Genomic DNA, 13,110 nt, shown 5'->3' with positions numbered 1-13,110 from the left:
AGAGATCAGTCTGGCAGATTCTGTGTACCTCTTCCGTTTAAAATACCGAATCCATTCTTCCGTAATACATGTTATCAAGCTCGTCGACTATTTACATCACTAGAGTTCCGGCTTGCTAAAAATCCAGAGCTTCGTAAAGCTTACTGTGAGTTTATGCAGGATTATCTCAACAATGGACATATGGTATTGATCCCTCCGGAAGACTATAACCACAGATAACACATAATCCAGATGGCTCCTTACGTGTTAAAAATTGTCACCCTAATTTCACTCCAATTTGGAAAAATATTGGAGTGACGTTTGAATAATCTGAAATTTTTAGATTTCTTTTCTCACTTTTTTGGGAGGTTTTGCTTCTTTTGCACAGATGTCGCTTGCACTTCAGTTGCGTGGTTGCCAAACGTTATATCGAAATATATTTCATTTCATTATGAATATATAAAATTAAAGGTATACCAAATTAAAAATTATGTAATTTATAAACATGATATTAATTTAACATATCTAGTTAAATTAATATATAAATATTTAACTTAATACGTTCATTATTATTTTATTAATTTATCGTCACACGTCATTTACCAGTTGCCTAATTACGAAAAGTTTCATATGACATTAACCTCAAAATCTTTGAAATTTTTGATCTTTGAAAACAAACAACAACAAACAGAGCAACAAATGAACAAATAACTACATAATGACTGATAATGATAAGTGATAATAATAACTTTAATGATATGAAGGCTGATGAAGGTAATTATAAACATTATTTTGAGTTTGTTTAATAAAATATAGGATACAATATAACTAAGCAAAATCAAACAGTTTTAGACAACCAATACAAGATTTAGAACTTGACATCGTGATAAACAAATTGTACATTCAGGAACTCGTTTAAATATATATTATAGGTAAGTAATATTTTCACAAAACTAAACATTTTAGCATAAAATCACAGGTAATATATAGAATATTACCTATGATAAAATGTTAAATACTGATGTATATTTATTCTAATCACATTTAAGTTTAAACTCAAAATTTTCATAAAAAGAAAATGATAATTTTTCGTAAATATAAAGTAAATTATATTACATATTTCAGGTTGATTGACGAATACTCTACAGTTGATTAGAGCCCATGATGATGCGAAGATAATTAATATCACCTAACTTCAAGAAACCAGCATAAAGAAGTTTACATTCATAACTCATCTAACCATTATAGGTAATAATTTACAAAATTAGCCATTTTTGATTATAATATTAAGGTACTTAGGTACATTTTTATCTTCTAGATCAGTAATGTCGTCATAATTTAAATGAACTCACAGATAGCAATGGGGCACTGCACCGAAGCAGTATTACAAAATATGTGAAATAAAACTGTAATACAAATTGCTCTATAAAATTTAATAGAAATAAATTTATTTATGAAAATTAAGTTATGAAGTTTTATTTTTCCTAGGAAAAAAATAACATTTATATTTTGATCAATTTAGAACATTACAGTTAAAAAAATATGTGTTAGAATAACATATTTTTAATAAAATTGCAGCTTTTAATTTTTATACTTTTTTGCTTTTATATCAATAAGAACTAACGTAAGGAACAATTCATATTTATACTATGAAAACACATGCATATTTTTTGATGTTTTTAAAACCAGTGAATGATGTTGAAATATACTACACCTATTATTCTTATTAACTAACTTTAATTACAAACTTACACATTATTGTCATTGGAAATAAATTAATCTGGATATTCTATTTGTTTAGAAACTTTTTTACCTATTGTAGTTTTTTAAAACCTACTTGATTAAAAACAAAAAAATGTCACCTGTTGTGACAAAATAAGGTCTTTTTTACTAGAAAACAATCTAGTGAGCTTTTCTAATAATACTTTATTTGATATACCATATGATCGAAAAAAACGGCGTCAGTGATGGCTATGAAATGAAGATCGCTGTCATTTTAAATGTAAATTTATATGGGAAATGTCATCGATTGCCATTTCCCAGCTAACTGGACGCCGTTTTTTTTTCGATCATACGGTATAATAGGTATTCCCATCTGTTAATCTTTTTATTTTAAGGAAGATTTAGGAAGGGTAGCTTAAAACATGTTTGTAAATCAATTATCTTTATATATAGGCAACTTTATATGTCGTTTTTAAAAATATTTTACAGTAGTAGAAAATAAAACTGTTTTTAAGGCGAACAGCTTTTTTGCTAAAATATTTTTTTGGTCCCAATACATAATGATTTACATTTTTTTTTAACTTCAAATAATGAATTTAATGGAAAAATTGCAAGTCATAAAAACGTTCTAAATATACAAATCTATCCATTTTTTCCATATCGTTGCTCCAGTTTTTTGTCAAATTAACGAATATTAGAAATAGTTTATTTCAACCTCTTCAGCTTATTTTAAAAATGTTGACAAATAACAAAGAATACACCCCTTAAAGTTTCGCATTTGTCTTGATATACTCTGTATAAGACAACAGTAAATAACTTGTAATATAACTTCGAAATATAAATTTGAAATTAAAATAATGATTTGTTATAGTGATTTACGTTTTATTAATTTTGATTTTTTTTTCTTAAATTTAATTTAAAAGTGATTTACGTTATTTATTAATTGAAACGTTTAAAATTTGAATATACGTTCAAATTTTTTTTTTACAATAAATTTGTTTATGATAAATAATTTTATAATAAAAATAAGACCGAATTTCCTGGAAAGTTTGCCAAATTTGTACATATGAAAACCTAGCTTTACCACTTATCACAGAAAATCTCTATTCCTTCCCTTATCACAGAATAATACAGGAACGAACCATATGCGACAAGGATAGAATATTTAGATATGTCGTTACTGTTTTTTGTTTTTAATGGATATTTTAAAAGCCGGGTAATATATGGTAATCTGTGATGGTAATATACTATATACCTTTGACTGTCTTTGATTACAACTGTGTGATTAGTGATAATTATTATTAAAATATCTGGTAATAAGTGTCAATTTTACAATTGTGAGATTTCTCGGAAATCAGGTGTACATGTGTTTAAGTTTCATGCGTCAAGAGATCCTAATTTATGTACAAAGTGGATAGAAAATTGTGAGTTCATTCATATAGAATTTTTTTGCACATTTTGTATGTAAAAATACGGCGTTAAGTTACCTTAGAAATGGTGATCGATGGCTTTTACCATATACCGTATGATCGAAAAAAAAACGGCGTCAGCGATGGCTATGAAATGAAGATCGCTGTCATTTGATATGTAAAATTATATGGGGAATGTCATCGATCGTCATTTCCAAACCAATCGGACGCCGTTTTTTTTTCGATCGTAGGGTATAATTTAACACATTAAGAGTTGTCCATCGTTATATTTCTATATCTATGCAAAGTTTACGATGGATAAATCAAGTAATATTAAGTGGATACAAATTATAAATGAATCAGTGAATATAAACTGTTATAAATTATAAGTAGGTAATGCAGTTAGTGAATATACCGTACGATAGAAAAAAAAGGCATGGGAGTGGGCTTGGAAATGAAGATCGCTGTCGTTTAATAGGTATGTAAAATTATATGATAAATCTTATCGATTGTCACTTCCAAATCAACATGACATGCATCTGTACATCATTAATCTCACGACTAGAGTTTCCTGAAATCCCGAACTCCCAGGATCCCGGCGGCGTGTATGTTTATCTCCGAAATCCCGATATTAAATTCCGGGATCCCGAAAATCCCATAAAATTTAAATGTCCAATCTAAAATGATTCGACTTTATACACCTTTCAAAGATCAACAAAACAAAGTAAAATTTATATTTAGTAAGTAAAAAAATGCAGTTTCAGACAATAGTTTGGTTTGGTTTGGTCGAGTTTTGTTAACACTGTCTAGTCTGGGCTTTTTTATTTGATATATGTTAATCAAATAAAAAAACCCAGACTAGATAAAATCAGGAGCTAACTAATAGAATCATATCAATTCTCTCTGATGTAGGATAAGTTTCTATTTTCGGAAAATTTCTTAGATTTTTTTTTGTTTCAACTGACGAACTGACCCAAAATGATAACTAGTTGCTAAAGTTGAACTAATTTGACAGCTATGTTGAAGTAACGTCAGACATATCACAGCCACCCTAGATTTTATCAAATAATAAAGATCTATTCACACTAAATCATAGAAATGAAAATATCTAGGAAAATCTTTGTTTGAGGGGTAGGCCGGCAACCTTAATAGTATTTGGAAGTGACATGAATTTCCCATTGAATATCGGAATAATATTCTGGGTGATTCAATTAAACTAAAGGAGTTATACAGGGTGGGTATTAAAGGAGTTATACAGGTTATACCAATGTTCAGCATTAATTTTGCCCCACCCTGTATAACTTTATGGGTCAGGTTTTAATTTGATTTAAAGTGCAATAGAGTAAATTCCAATTTAGGTAGTTTTTCTTGAAATTTAAAAATTGTTCTTCAAAATCTTAAGTAAGTCTAAAACCTTACATTTCAGTCATATACTTCCCTAATAAAACACACCTTTATTTTTCTCTTAGAATCTAAAAATTAATTAATAAAGGGGGTATTCCGTTACAAAAAAACACAAATTTGATGTGTAACTTTTTTTGGGGACACCCTGTAGAACTCTCTATATTTTTAAAACGTGCGCAGAATTAACTTACATATGCTCACAAAATTTCATTTCAATACGAACTGGTCGTTCTCCTTGGAGCCTCCGAGTCGTATGAGAGGCGCCACCCTGTATAATTTTTATATAGTTGCACTTGAAATAAGGGATGAAAATTTGTACAAACATTTGTTAAAATCGGGTTTAGAAGTATGAAATTCTGTTTGTTCCTTATGTAACGTAATTAAGCAATAACAAGCAATTTTTTTTTCAGAACGTCCACACCTCATTTCACCCCGTTAGAGGGCGAATTTCCAAAAATTGTTCCTGAGTGCTAAATTACGTTACATAAGGAACGTCTGCGCAAAATTTCATACTTCCAAAACCGATTTTAATGAATTTTTGTACAAATTTTCATCCCTTAATTCTTATGGGGCGAATGCCTAAAATTCGCTTCTGAGTACTCACTTTCATCACTTGAGGAACCTCTGTGCAAATTTTCATACTTCTAGGACAGATTTTTTTCAGAAAGTTCACCCCTCATTTCACCCCCTTAGAGGGAAAATTTCGAAAAATTGCTTCTTAGTGCTAAATTACCTTATATAAGGAACGTCTGCGAACAATTTTATACTTCTAAAACCGATTTTAACAAATTTTTTGTACATATTTTCATCCCTTATTTCTTAAGGGATGAATGCCCAAAATTCGCTTCTGAGTATAACTTTCATCACTTGATGAACCTCTGTGCAAATTTTCATACTTCTAGGACAGATTTTTTTTCAGAACGTTCACCCTTCATTTCACCCCCTTAGAGGGATAATTTCCTAAAATTGCCTCTTAGTGCTAAATTAAGTTACATAAGGAACGTCTACGCAGAATTTCATACTTCTAAAACCGATTTTAACAAATTTTTATACCAATTTTCATCCCTTATTTCTTAGGGGATGAATGTCCAAAATTCGCTTCTGAGTACTCACTTTCGTCACTTAATTAACAATTTCCAAATTTCAAACTCCTCGGACTAATTTTTAAAAAAAGTATGCAAAATTTCACCCCCAGTTTCACCCCTTAGTAGAAGAATTTCCTAAAATCGCTTTGTATAATCGAACTGTTAAGTTACGCTACTTAAGGCACCTCTGTGCAAAATTTCGTAGTCCTAGGACATGCTTTTTTTGTATACAAAAGTACCCATCCATATCACCCCCTTAACGAGCGAATTTCCAAAAATTGCCCCTTAGTGTTCAATTACGTCAGTCAAGGAGCACTCGTGAAAAATTTCATACTCTTAAACCAGATTTTAACAAATTTTTATGCAGCTTTTCATCCCTAATTTCACCCCCTTAGCGGTCGAATTTTCAAAAAATCCCTTCTTAGTGCTCATTTACATCACTTAAGGAACCTATGTGCCAAATTTTATTTATTACTATAGAGATAACCTTTACCCTTATTTTCAGCTAATGAATATTAAGAGACAAATAATAAAAATAAAATCTAAATTATAAATTTCATGGCTATAAATAGCATACATATGCATCTAGAAATTCTGACTTTCAAACATCCACTGCGACTAGTATTTTCATATCCAATTGTCTAGTATTGTCCGAATATACATTTTCCCTGGGTTTGACCGGGAATTTGCTTATAAATGTGAACAACCGGCTACGTCGCTTCACATCGCGTGGCCGTGGTGTGGCTCCAAATTCGTTCGTTTTAAAAATATTATTAGATTTGGCTATAGGCGCCCTCTGTGTCATTAATCGGGAACTGTCTCATCGAAAACATGCTGTTCCGTAAGCAATGGCCATCTGGATTATGTGTTATCTGTGCTATAACTCTCCTACAGCTTACTACATACCTCATCATTCTGTTATAAAAAATGAGATATCTGGACCTAAACTTAGGGTGGTTTTTAATGCTAGTTTTCGAGACACGAATGGAACATCTCTCAATGATTCTTTATTTATAGGACCTAAGTTACAACAGGATATTGCTTCTATTCTTTTAACTTTTAGATTTCATCTATATGTTTTTATTTGTGACATTAAGCAAATGTATAGACAAATTCTTATTCAACCACAATTTCAAAACTTTCAAAGAATCATATGGCGTTTTTCTTCAGATGAACCAATTCAAGAATACAAACTGCTCACAGTGACATACGGGGTATCGTCTGCTCCATATTTAGCTCTTCGAACACTGCAAGAACTTGCTAATCAGGGAGAGTCTCATTTTCCTTTAGCTGCAAAGGCAATAAAGAAAAATATTTATATAGATGACGCAATTTGTGGTGCAAAGATCTAAATTCTGCTCTAAGTTTGCAACACGAACTTGTTGATCTTATGCGTACTGGGGGGTTCGAATTGAGAAAATGGGCAAGTAATCAACCTGATTTGTTAAGCCATATTCCTCCTTCTGATGTACAAATGTCTTGTAGCTTTGACAAAGAAGAACCCTCGTTCATTAAAGTTTTAGGTCTAAAATGGTGTCCAAAATCTGACGAGTTTACTTATTCTTTTAATCCAGTTGATCGCCAATGTACTAAACGGAATATACTTTCCGAAATTAGTAGAATATATGACCCTATTGGTTTTATTTCCCCAGTTATTCTATTAGCAAAATGTCTTCTACAAAAACTCTGGGAATCTAATATATCTTGGGATGAAACTCCTTCTACAGAAATATTGCAGGTCTGGAATAGGTATAAATCCGAACTATCCCAACTAGCTGGAATTAGAATACCTCGACGTGTAATTTCTGATAATATTTCTTGTATGGAACTGCACGGTTTCTGTGATGCTTCCCAAACTGGTTACGCAGCCGTCATATATTTTCGGACTATCAATGATAGTGGTCAAGTCAGTACCTTTTTGGTCACTGCTAAGTGTAAAGTGGCTCCATTAAAAATTGTTTCATTGCCTCGTCTAGAGCTCTGTGCAGCTGTTTTATTGGCGGATTTGCTTACTTTTGTTACTACTACTTACGCAGATTATCTCTGTTTTAATTCCATATATGCATGGTCTGATTCGACTGTCGTTTTAGCCTGGTTAGCTGCCAGTCCTCATAAATGGAAAACTTTTGTAGCTAACAGAGTAAGTCATATCCAAGGCAAAGTTTCTAACACTTCCTGGCGTTATGTTCCGTCCAGTGACAATCCTGCAGATTGCGCATCTCGTGGTTTAACTGCATCTCAACTCTTAGAACACAAAATTTGGTGGCGCGGTCCAAACTTTCTTCAACATTGCAACCGAGATGTCTGGCCTGCTCAACCTCATTTAGAAATGTGTGAATCTGTCTACAGTGAAGAAAAACAAACATCTCTCCATGTTTCATTAGAAGAAGATATCATATGCGATCTGCTACACAAGTTTTCTTCGATACGTAAAATTCAAAGAATTTTAGCCTATGTTTTAAGATTTTTCCTTAAATCTAAAGATTCACTGCAAAGTAAAACCTCTTTTATTTCATCTTCTGAAATGCGTAAATCATTGATTTATATTATTCGACATGTTCAACGAAAGACCTTTTCAGACATTATAGATAAAATTCTATCAAATGCTTTACTTCCTAAACCTTTTCGGAAACTCGCACCTTTCTTGGACTCGGAAGGTCTTGTCAGGGTGGGTGGCAGACTTAATAATAGCAACTTCACTTACGATGTAAAACACCCTATATTATTGCCTAAATCACACAGACTTACTGATTTGATTATTGAGTGGATTCATCAAGCAAACCTTCACCCAGGTTTAAAGACATTGCACTGTTTAATCCTTCAACAATTTTGGATACATCTCCACGAAGTTCTATATACAAATGTTTAAATCGATGTATTCGTTGCTTTCGCTGTAAACCTAAATCATACAATCCTTATATGGCTGACTTGCCATCGTTACGTATTTCACAATTGAAGGCTTTTTCGTCCATTTGTATTGATTTTGCAGGTCCCTTTTCTCTAACAATGCATCGATACAGAAAAGCCAAGATCTATAAGGGATATGTTTGTGTTTTTGTATGCTCAGCTACCAAAGCAATACATCTTGAAGCTACTTCAGACCTTACTTCTGAGGCTTTTTTGGCCGCTTTTAAGCGTTTTGTTTCGCGTCGTGGCAGATGTTCTTTTACTTCTAGTGATCAAGGTACTAATTTCAAAGGTGCCAGCAACCAAATGCTTCAATTCGCCCAGGTTGCGGCTCAAGTTTTATCCATTACTTGGAAATTTAATCCACCCGGCAGTCCTCACTTTAATGGCCTGGCCGAAGCCGGTGTAAAATCTATGAAATCTCATTTATATCGAACAATCGGCTCTCAGATTTTGACATATGAAGAATTCTCCACTATTCTAACCCAAATTGAAGCAGTGCTGAATTCTCGGCCATTATCGGTTATAAGTGCCGATCCCAATGATTTACAACCATTAACTCCTGGTCACTTTCTGACTTTAGAACCTTTAACAATTGGTTTTCCAGAACCTGATCTGACCTCTATCCCTCTTAATAGATTGTCAAGATGGCAACTAATTCAACGTATGCATACTGATTTCTGGAAACGTTGGTCTCAGGAGTATGTACATTTAATGCAAGAACGGCATAAATGGACTGAACCTACTCCTGAAATAAAACTGAATTCATTAGTTCTGATCAAACATGAAACAAAATCTCCGTTATCTTGGGAATTGGGTAGAGTCATAAAGCTTCATCCCGGAAAAGACAATATTGTTCGTGTAGTTACAACTGCACATGGGATATTACAAAGGCCAGTTGTCAAAATTTGCCCTTTACCTGGCAACTAATAAGGTAAAATAATTCTTTATACATTTTTTTTATTCTTAACTTTGCATTATTATTTCTTTTTTCCTTTATCTTATTTTTAAAAACATATGTTTTGGTGGGTGGAATGTTAAGGAAACTTAATATTTTTTATAAAATTATTTTCTTTTATGTAATTTCTTAGATTAAGATTAATTATTTTAATTTCTTTAAATTTTAAATTGCCGCACTTATACCTGCTTCCTGCAACATTAGTGTACGCATGCCCGAACACTAGGAAGTGTAGCACACAGTCTATTACAAACCGTCGTACGACGAAATTGGTCAGCTAACCGGTACGCGCCGAAAGTCTGAACTTAAAAGTTAAATCCCTTCAAAGACGATTTATGTTAGTGTATGTGTGAAAATTAGCGCTGAGAAGATCAAGATCGAGAAGAGGGCCCTCTGAAGCTGTCTGAGACGACCATTAAAGGTAGGAGCAGGTTTCTCATTTCTCTGTGCGGTTTCTCCCAGCTATTAACGTAATTTTCATTGATAAAATAAGACCAGTCAAACTAAAATTTAAAATTAATACAGTCCACAACTGCATTTCTGCACAATTGCCATTTCATAGAATTGCACTTGCTATTTCAGAAATGATTTCAAAGTTTTACATGTTACTTTTCGTTTTAGAAACAAGTTATTTGCTTATAGAAAACATTCTTAAAATTGTTTCGTACTTTATTTAATATTTCATTAAGCAGGCAAGATAATGGGATTAGAAAATTTGGGATTTGGGATTTGGGATAAGCCAACATAATTTCGATTTAATAGAATGGCAACACTGTCCGTCCTGTTTCTACTTTTTTCGATGCTATTCTATTAGTAGGCGGTAGCCCCCACACAAGCGTCTTAAAGACCCGCCCGGCGCCCCCTCCCGCAGAGGCTCTCTCGTCGTATCATTTCTATGATCACTTCCCCTATACGATGGTAGGGAAAAGACTCTTTATCCGTCTCTGTTGCACTGCAGTGTATTTTGCAGCCTTACCATCTTTTTTTATCACATTGAAAACCTCCTATTGCTAATGTTCCTTTGCCAGCAGTGTATAATTTTTATATCGTGTTTTACAAGACGGAGTACCTCATACTGCCTATTCATCAACAACCAAAGTATATAAGAATGATTCGGAATACAACACACTGAAGAGGAAAATGAGAATGTAGCAGTATTTTTATTAAGACAAATTTTTGAGCTTTGGAATTTTGAATTTATCTTTAAGGCCTAACCTGAAGCAAAATGATAAGTGTTTAAAATGTTAGAGAGCCATGTAAAGTAATACTTTTATAACTTTATAATACTAAATATTTTTTCTTGAAATTATTTATGTAGTTACAAAAAATGATATTACAACACAATATATGAAACCAATACGAGTATATATTTATCCTATCCTACGTTTAAAATAGCAATAAAACTAACTTATAAAGCATATATGTGACGCAAGACATAAAACTACTGAAATCCCCAATATTGCAACTGGTCTTATTTGCTCCATAACAGAAAAATACTTTACACTTTTCCAGTATCAATGGCAATAGATGAAAGAAGTTTCTCAACTCTTAGTTATTTTTTGAGAACTTGTTTGTTTACTCCCGCTAGATATAGATGACAACACTATATAATAAGTAGCTACAGTTTTAAAAATATTGAATTAAGTATAGATATATACATTAACAAAATGTTTCTTAGATAAGAAAAAAATACTTCAGTCAAAAGTTATTCAAAATCTTTAAAGAAAATTAGGTTTATTTCGCGGAATTTTTATGATTTTTAAAATTATCACCATGAAACAATACTAAATCGTCCACTGAATGACCACCCTCATGTATTGCTATCTGCATCTATTCTGACTAGCCTAATTGTGTTCCAGTCTTTTCGGGTGACCAAGTCACTATGTAGGTAGTCTACCTCTGCTTTGTTTGTCAGCACGTGGTCTCTATTACAGCAACCCATTTGAGCACCCTACCTACACCCATTCGTTATCCACTATCTACGCTCAATTTTCTTCTCTCTTTCTTTCTCCAGTTCTACACACAGTCATTCCAAAAAATGCTCTTAGGTATCTCGGTATATGGTTGGATTCAAAATTAACCTTTGCTGAACATCTAAACAAGGCTATTGCAAAAGCAGACCAAACGTTTACAGCTCCGGGTTCACTGATGCCTAGATTGGGCGGTCCAAGATCATCAAAAAGAAGAGTAATTGGCAAGCGTGATACACTCACAATTATTATACGGCGCCGGCGCCCCCGTATGGCACGTTTTAATGTCCAAAGTAACGTATTGAAAAACGGTAACGAGTTTCCATCGAAAGGTGAACCTAAAAGTGTCCAGTGCATATAGGACTGTTTCCTCAGACGCGTTGAATGTAATATCTAGTATCCCCCTATTCCCCTCTTAGTAGAAGAACGAGCTGAGAGATACATCAAGATATACACCCAAAGATACTGCAAGAGCAAATTTGAAGCACAAATGGCAAGAAGAGTGAATGTAAGGAAAATCTGGTAGGTGGACCTACAATCTTATACCTAAACTTCAGCCATGGGCAGAGAGAAGCCATGCAGACGTAGATTACTACCTCAGTCAAGCACTATCGGGACATGGATGCTTTCGAAGATCTATAGAGATCTATAGAGAGTTCATTCGTAGGAATGACAACCCATTTGAGCACCTTACCTACACCCTCTCTCTACAACAGACGAATTTTTATATTGTACTGAAGTTGATGATGCGGTTTTAAATGTTCTAGATGGGAGCAATATATACGCGAGTATGACAGAGTATCAAAAGTTTCATTCAATGTAGAAAACATGATGGCATGCCTTTTGGGCAACGAAAGTACGTGTGACGCGGTGTACAAATGCATTCGACAAATACTGGAAAATAAGGAGAGATATAAAGCACGCGACCGGTTCCGGAGCGTGAAAGGAAGAGGGAGGGTTTTTTTTTAGTCGGTAGAAATCCGACACTACCCGCTGACACCAACAAATAACTATGGGTGTCTCATGCAAGATTTTTCCCCCTCACCAAAAAAAAATTTAAACACAAATTTATTTTAATGTAATTATTTATTATCAGGTTGGGGATACACAGTTTGGATTTAGGAATGGAGTTGGCATGCGCGAGACACTTTTTACAATGAACGTTATTACACAACGATGCAGGGATATGAACGTCGATATACAGGGTGGTCCGAACTGTATTCCGGAAACTTCGGAGGCATAAAATTGGTGTCTGGGAGTTTTTTGACATGAGAAATTTGATTTTGATGTCAATATGACTCCTACTAGTAGAGGGCGCCACCTACATGTGTTTTGACTGTTTTGAAGCGCAATAACTTTTTGTCCGTACCTGTATAAAACTACCGAGCGAAAAAATATACATCTCTGTGACTTTTTACGTAAAAAATATCTCTTTGTAAAAATCGCAACGAGCAACCGTTCTCAAGATATTTAGAATGGAAATAGTCAATACATGTCATTATTGACGAAAAATAAACAGGTTGAGTAGATAGTTCTTTCACTGAAATAATAAATTGGGGATATTTTTATTTTTTTTAAATTAATCATAAATTTTTTCTGCAAAAAATGACGATAAAACAGTTTCTGTTAAACTTTTAGCACAGAAACATTTCAACTTTATGATTTCAGTCTAATTA

At 33.2% G+C, this 13,110-nt stretch overlaps 2 protein-coding genes across 2 annotated transcripts; both read left to right on the top strand.

Moving 5' to 3' along the window:
• The first annotated feature begins 6,989 nt into the window (after positions 1-6,989).
• Positions 6,990-8,468, top strand: LOC115891362. The gene has a single exon (XM_030911814.1). It carries the CDS (start codon positions 6,990-6,992, stop codon positions 8,466-8,468), a length of 1,479 nt encoding a protein of 492 aa, XP_030767674.1.
• Positions 8,469-8,605: 137 nt separating this feature from the next.
• LOC115891361 lies at positions 8,606-9,436 on the top strand. The gene has a single exon (XM_030911813.1). The coding sequence runs from the start codon at positions 8,606-8,608 to the stop codon at positions 9,434-9,436; it is 831 nt and encodes a 276-aa protein (XP_030767673.1).
• Positions 9,437-13,110: the final 3,674 nt, after the last annotated feature.

The sequence above is a fragment of the Sitophilus oryzae genome, unplaced genomic scaffold (genome assembly GCF_002938485.1).
Source record: "Sitophilus oryzae breed Bouriz unplaced genomic scaffold, Soryzae_2.0 scaffold_1179_pilon_pilon, whole genome shotgun sequence".
NCBI lineage: Eukaryota > Metazoa > Arthropoda > Insecta > Coleoptera > Curculionidae > Sitophilus > Sitophilus oryzae.
This window is presented reverse-complemented; position numbering and strand designations above follow the sequence as displayed.

Coding starts and splice junctions, on each gene's coding strand:
- LOC115891362 (XM_030911814.1), top strand. CDS start 6,990: ATGCGTACTGGGGGGTTCGAATTGAGAAAATGGGCAAGTAATCAACCT.
- LOC115891361 (XM_030911813.1), top strand. CDS start 8,606: ATGCATCGATACAGAAAAGCCAAGATCTATAAGGGATATGTTTGTGTT.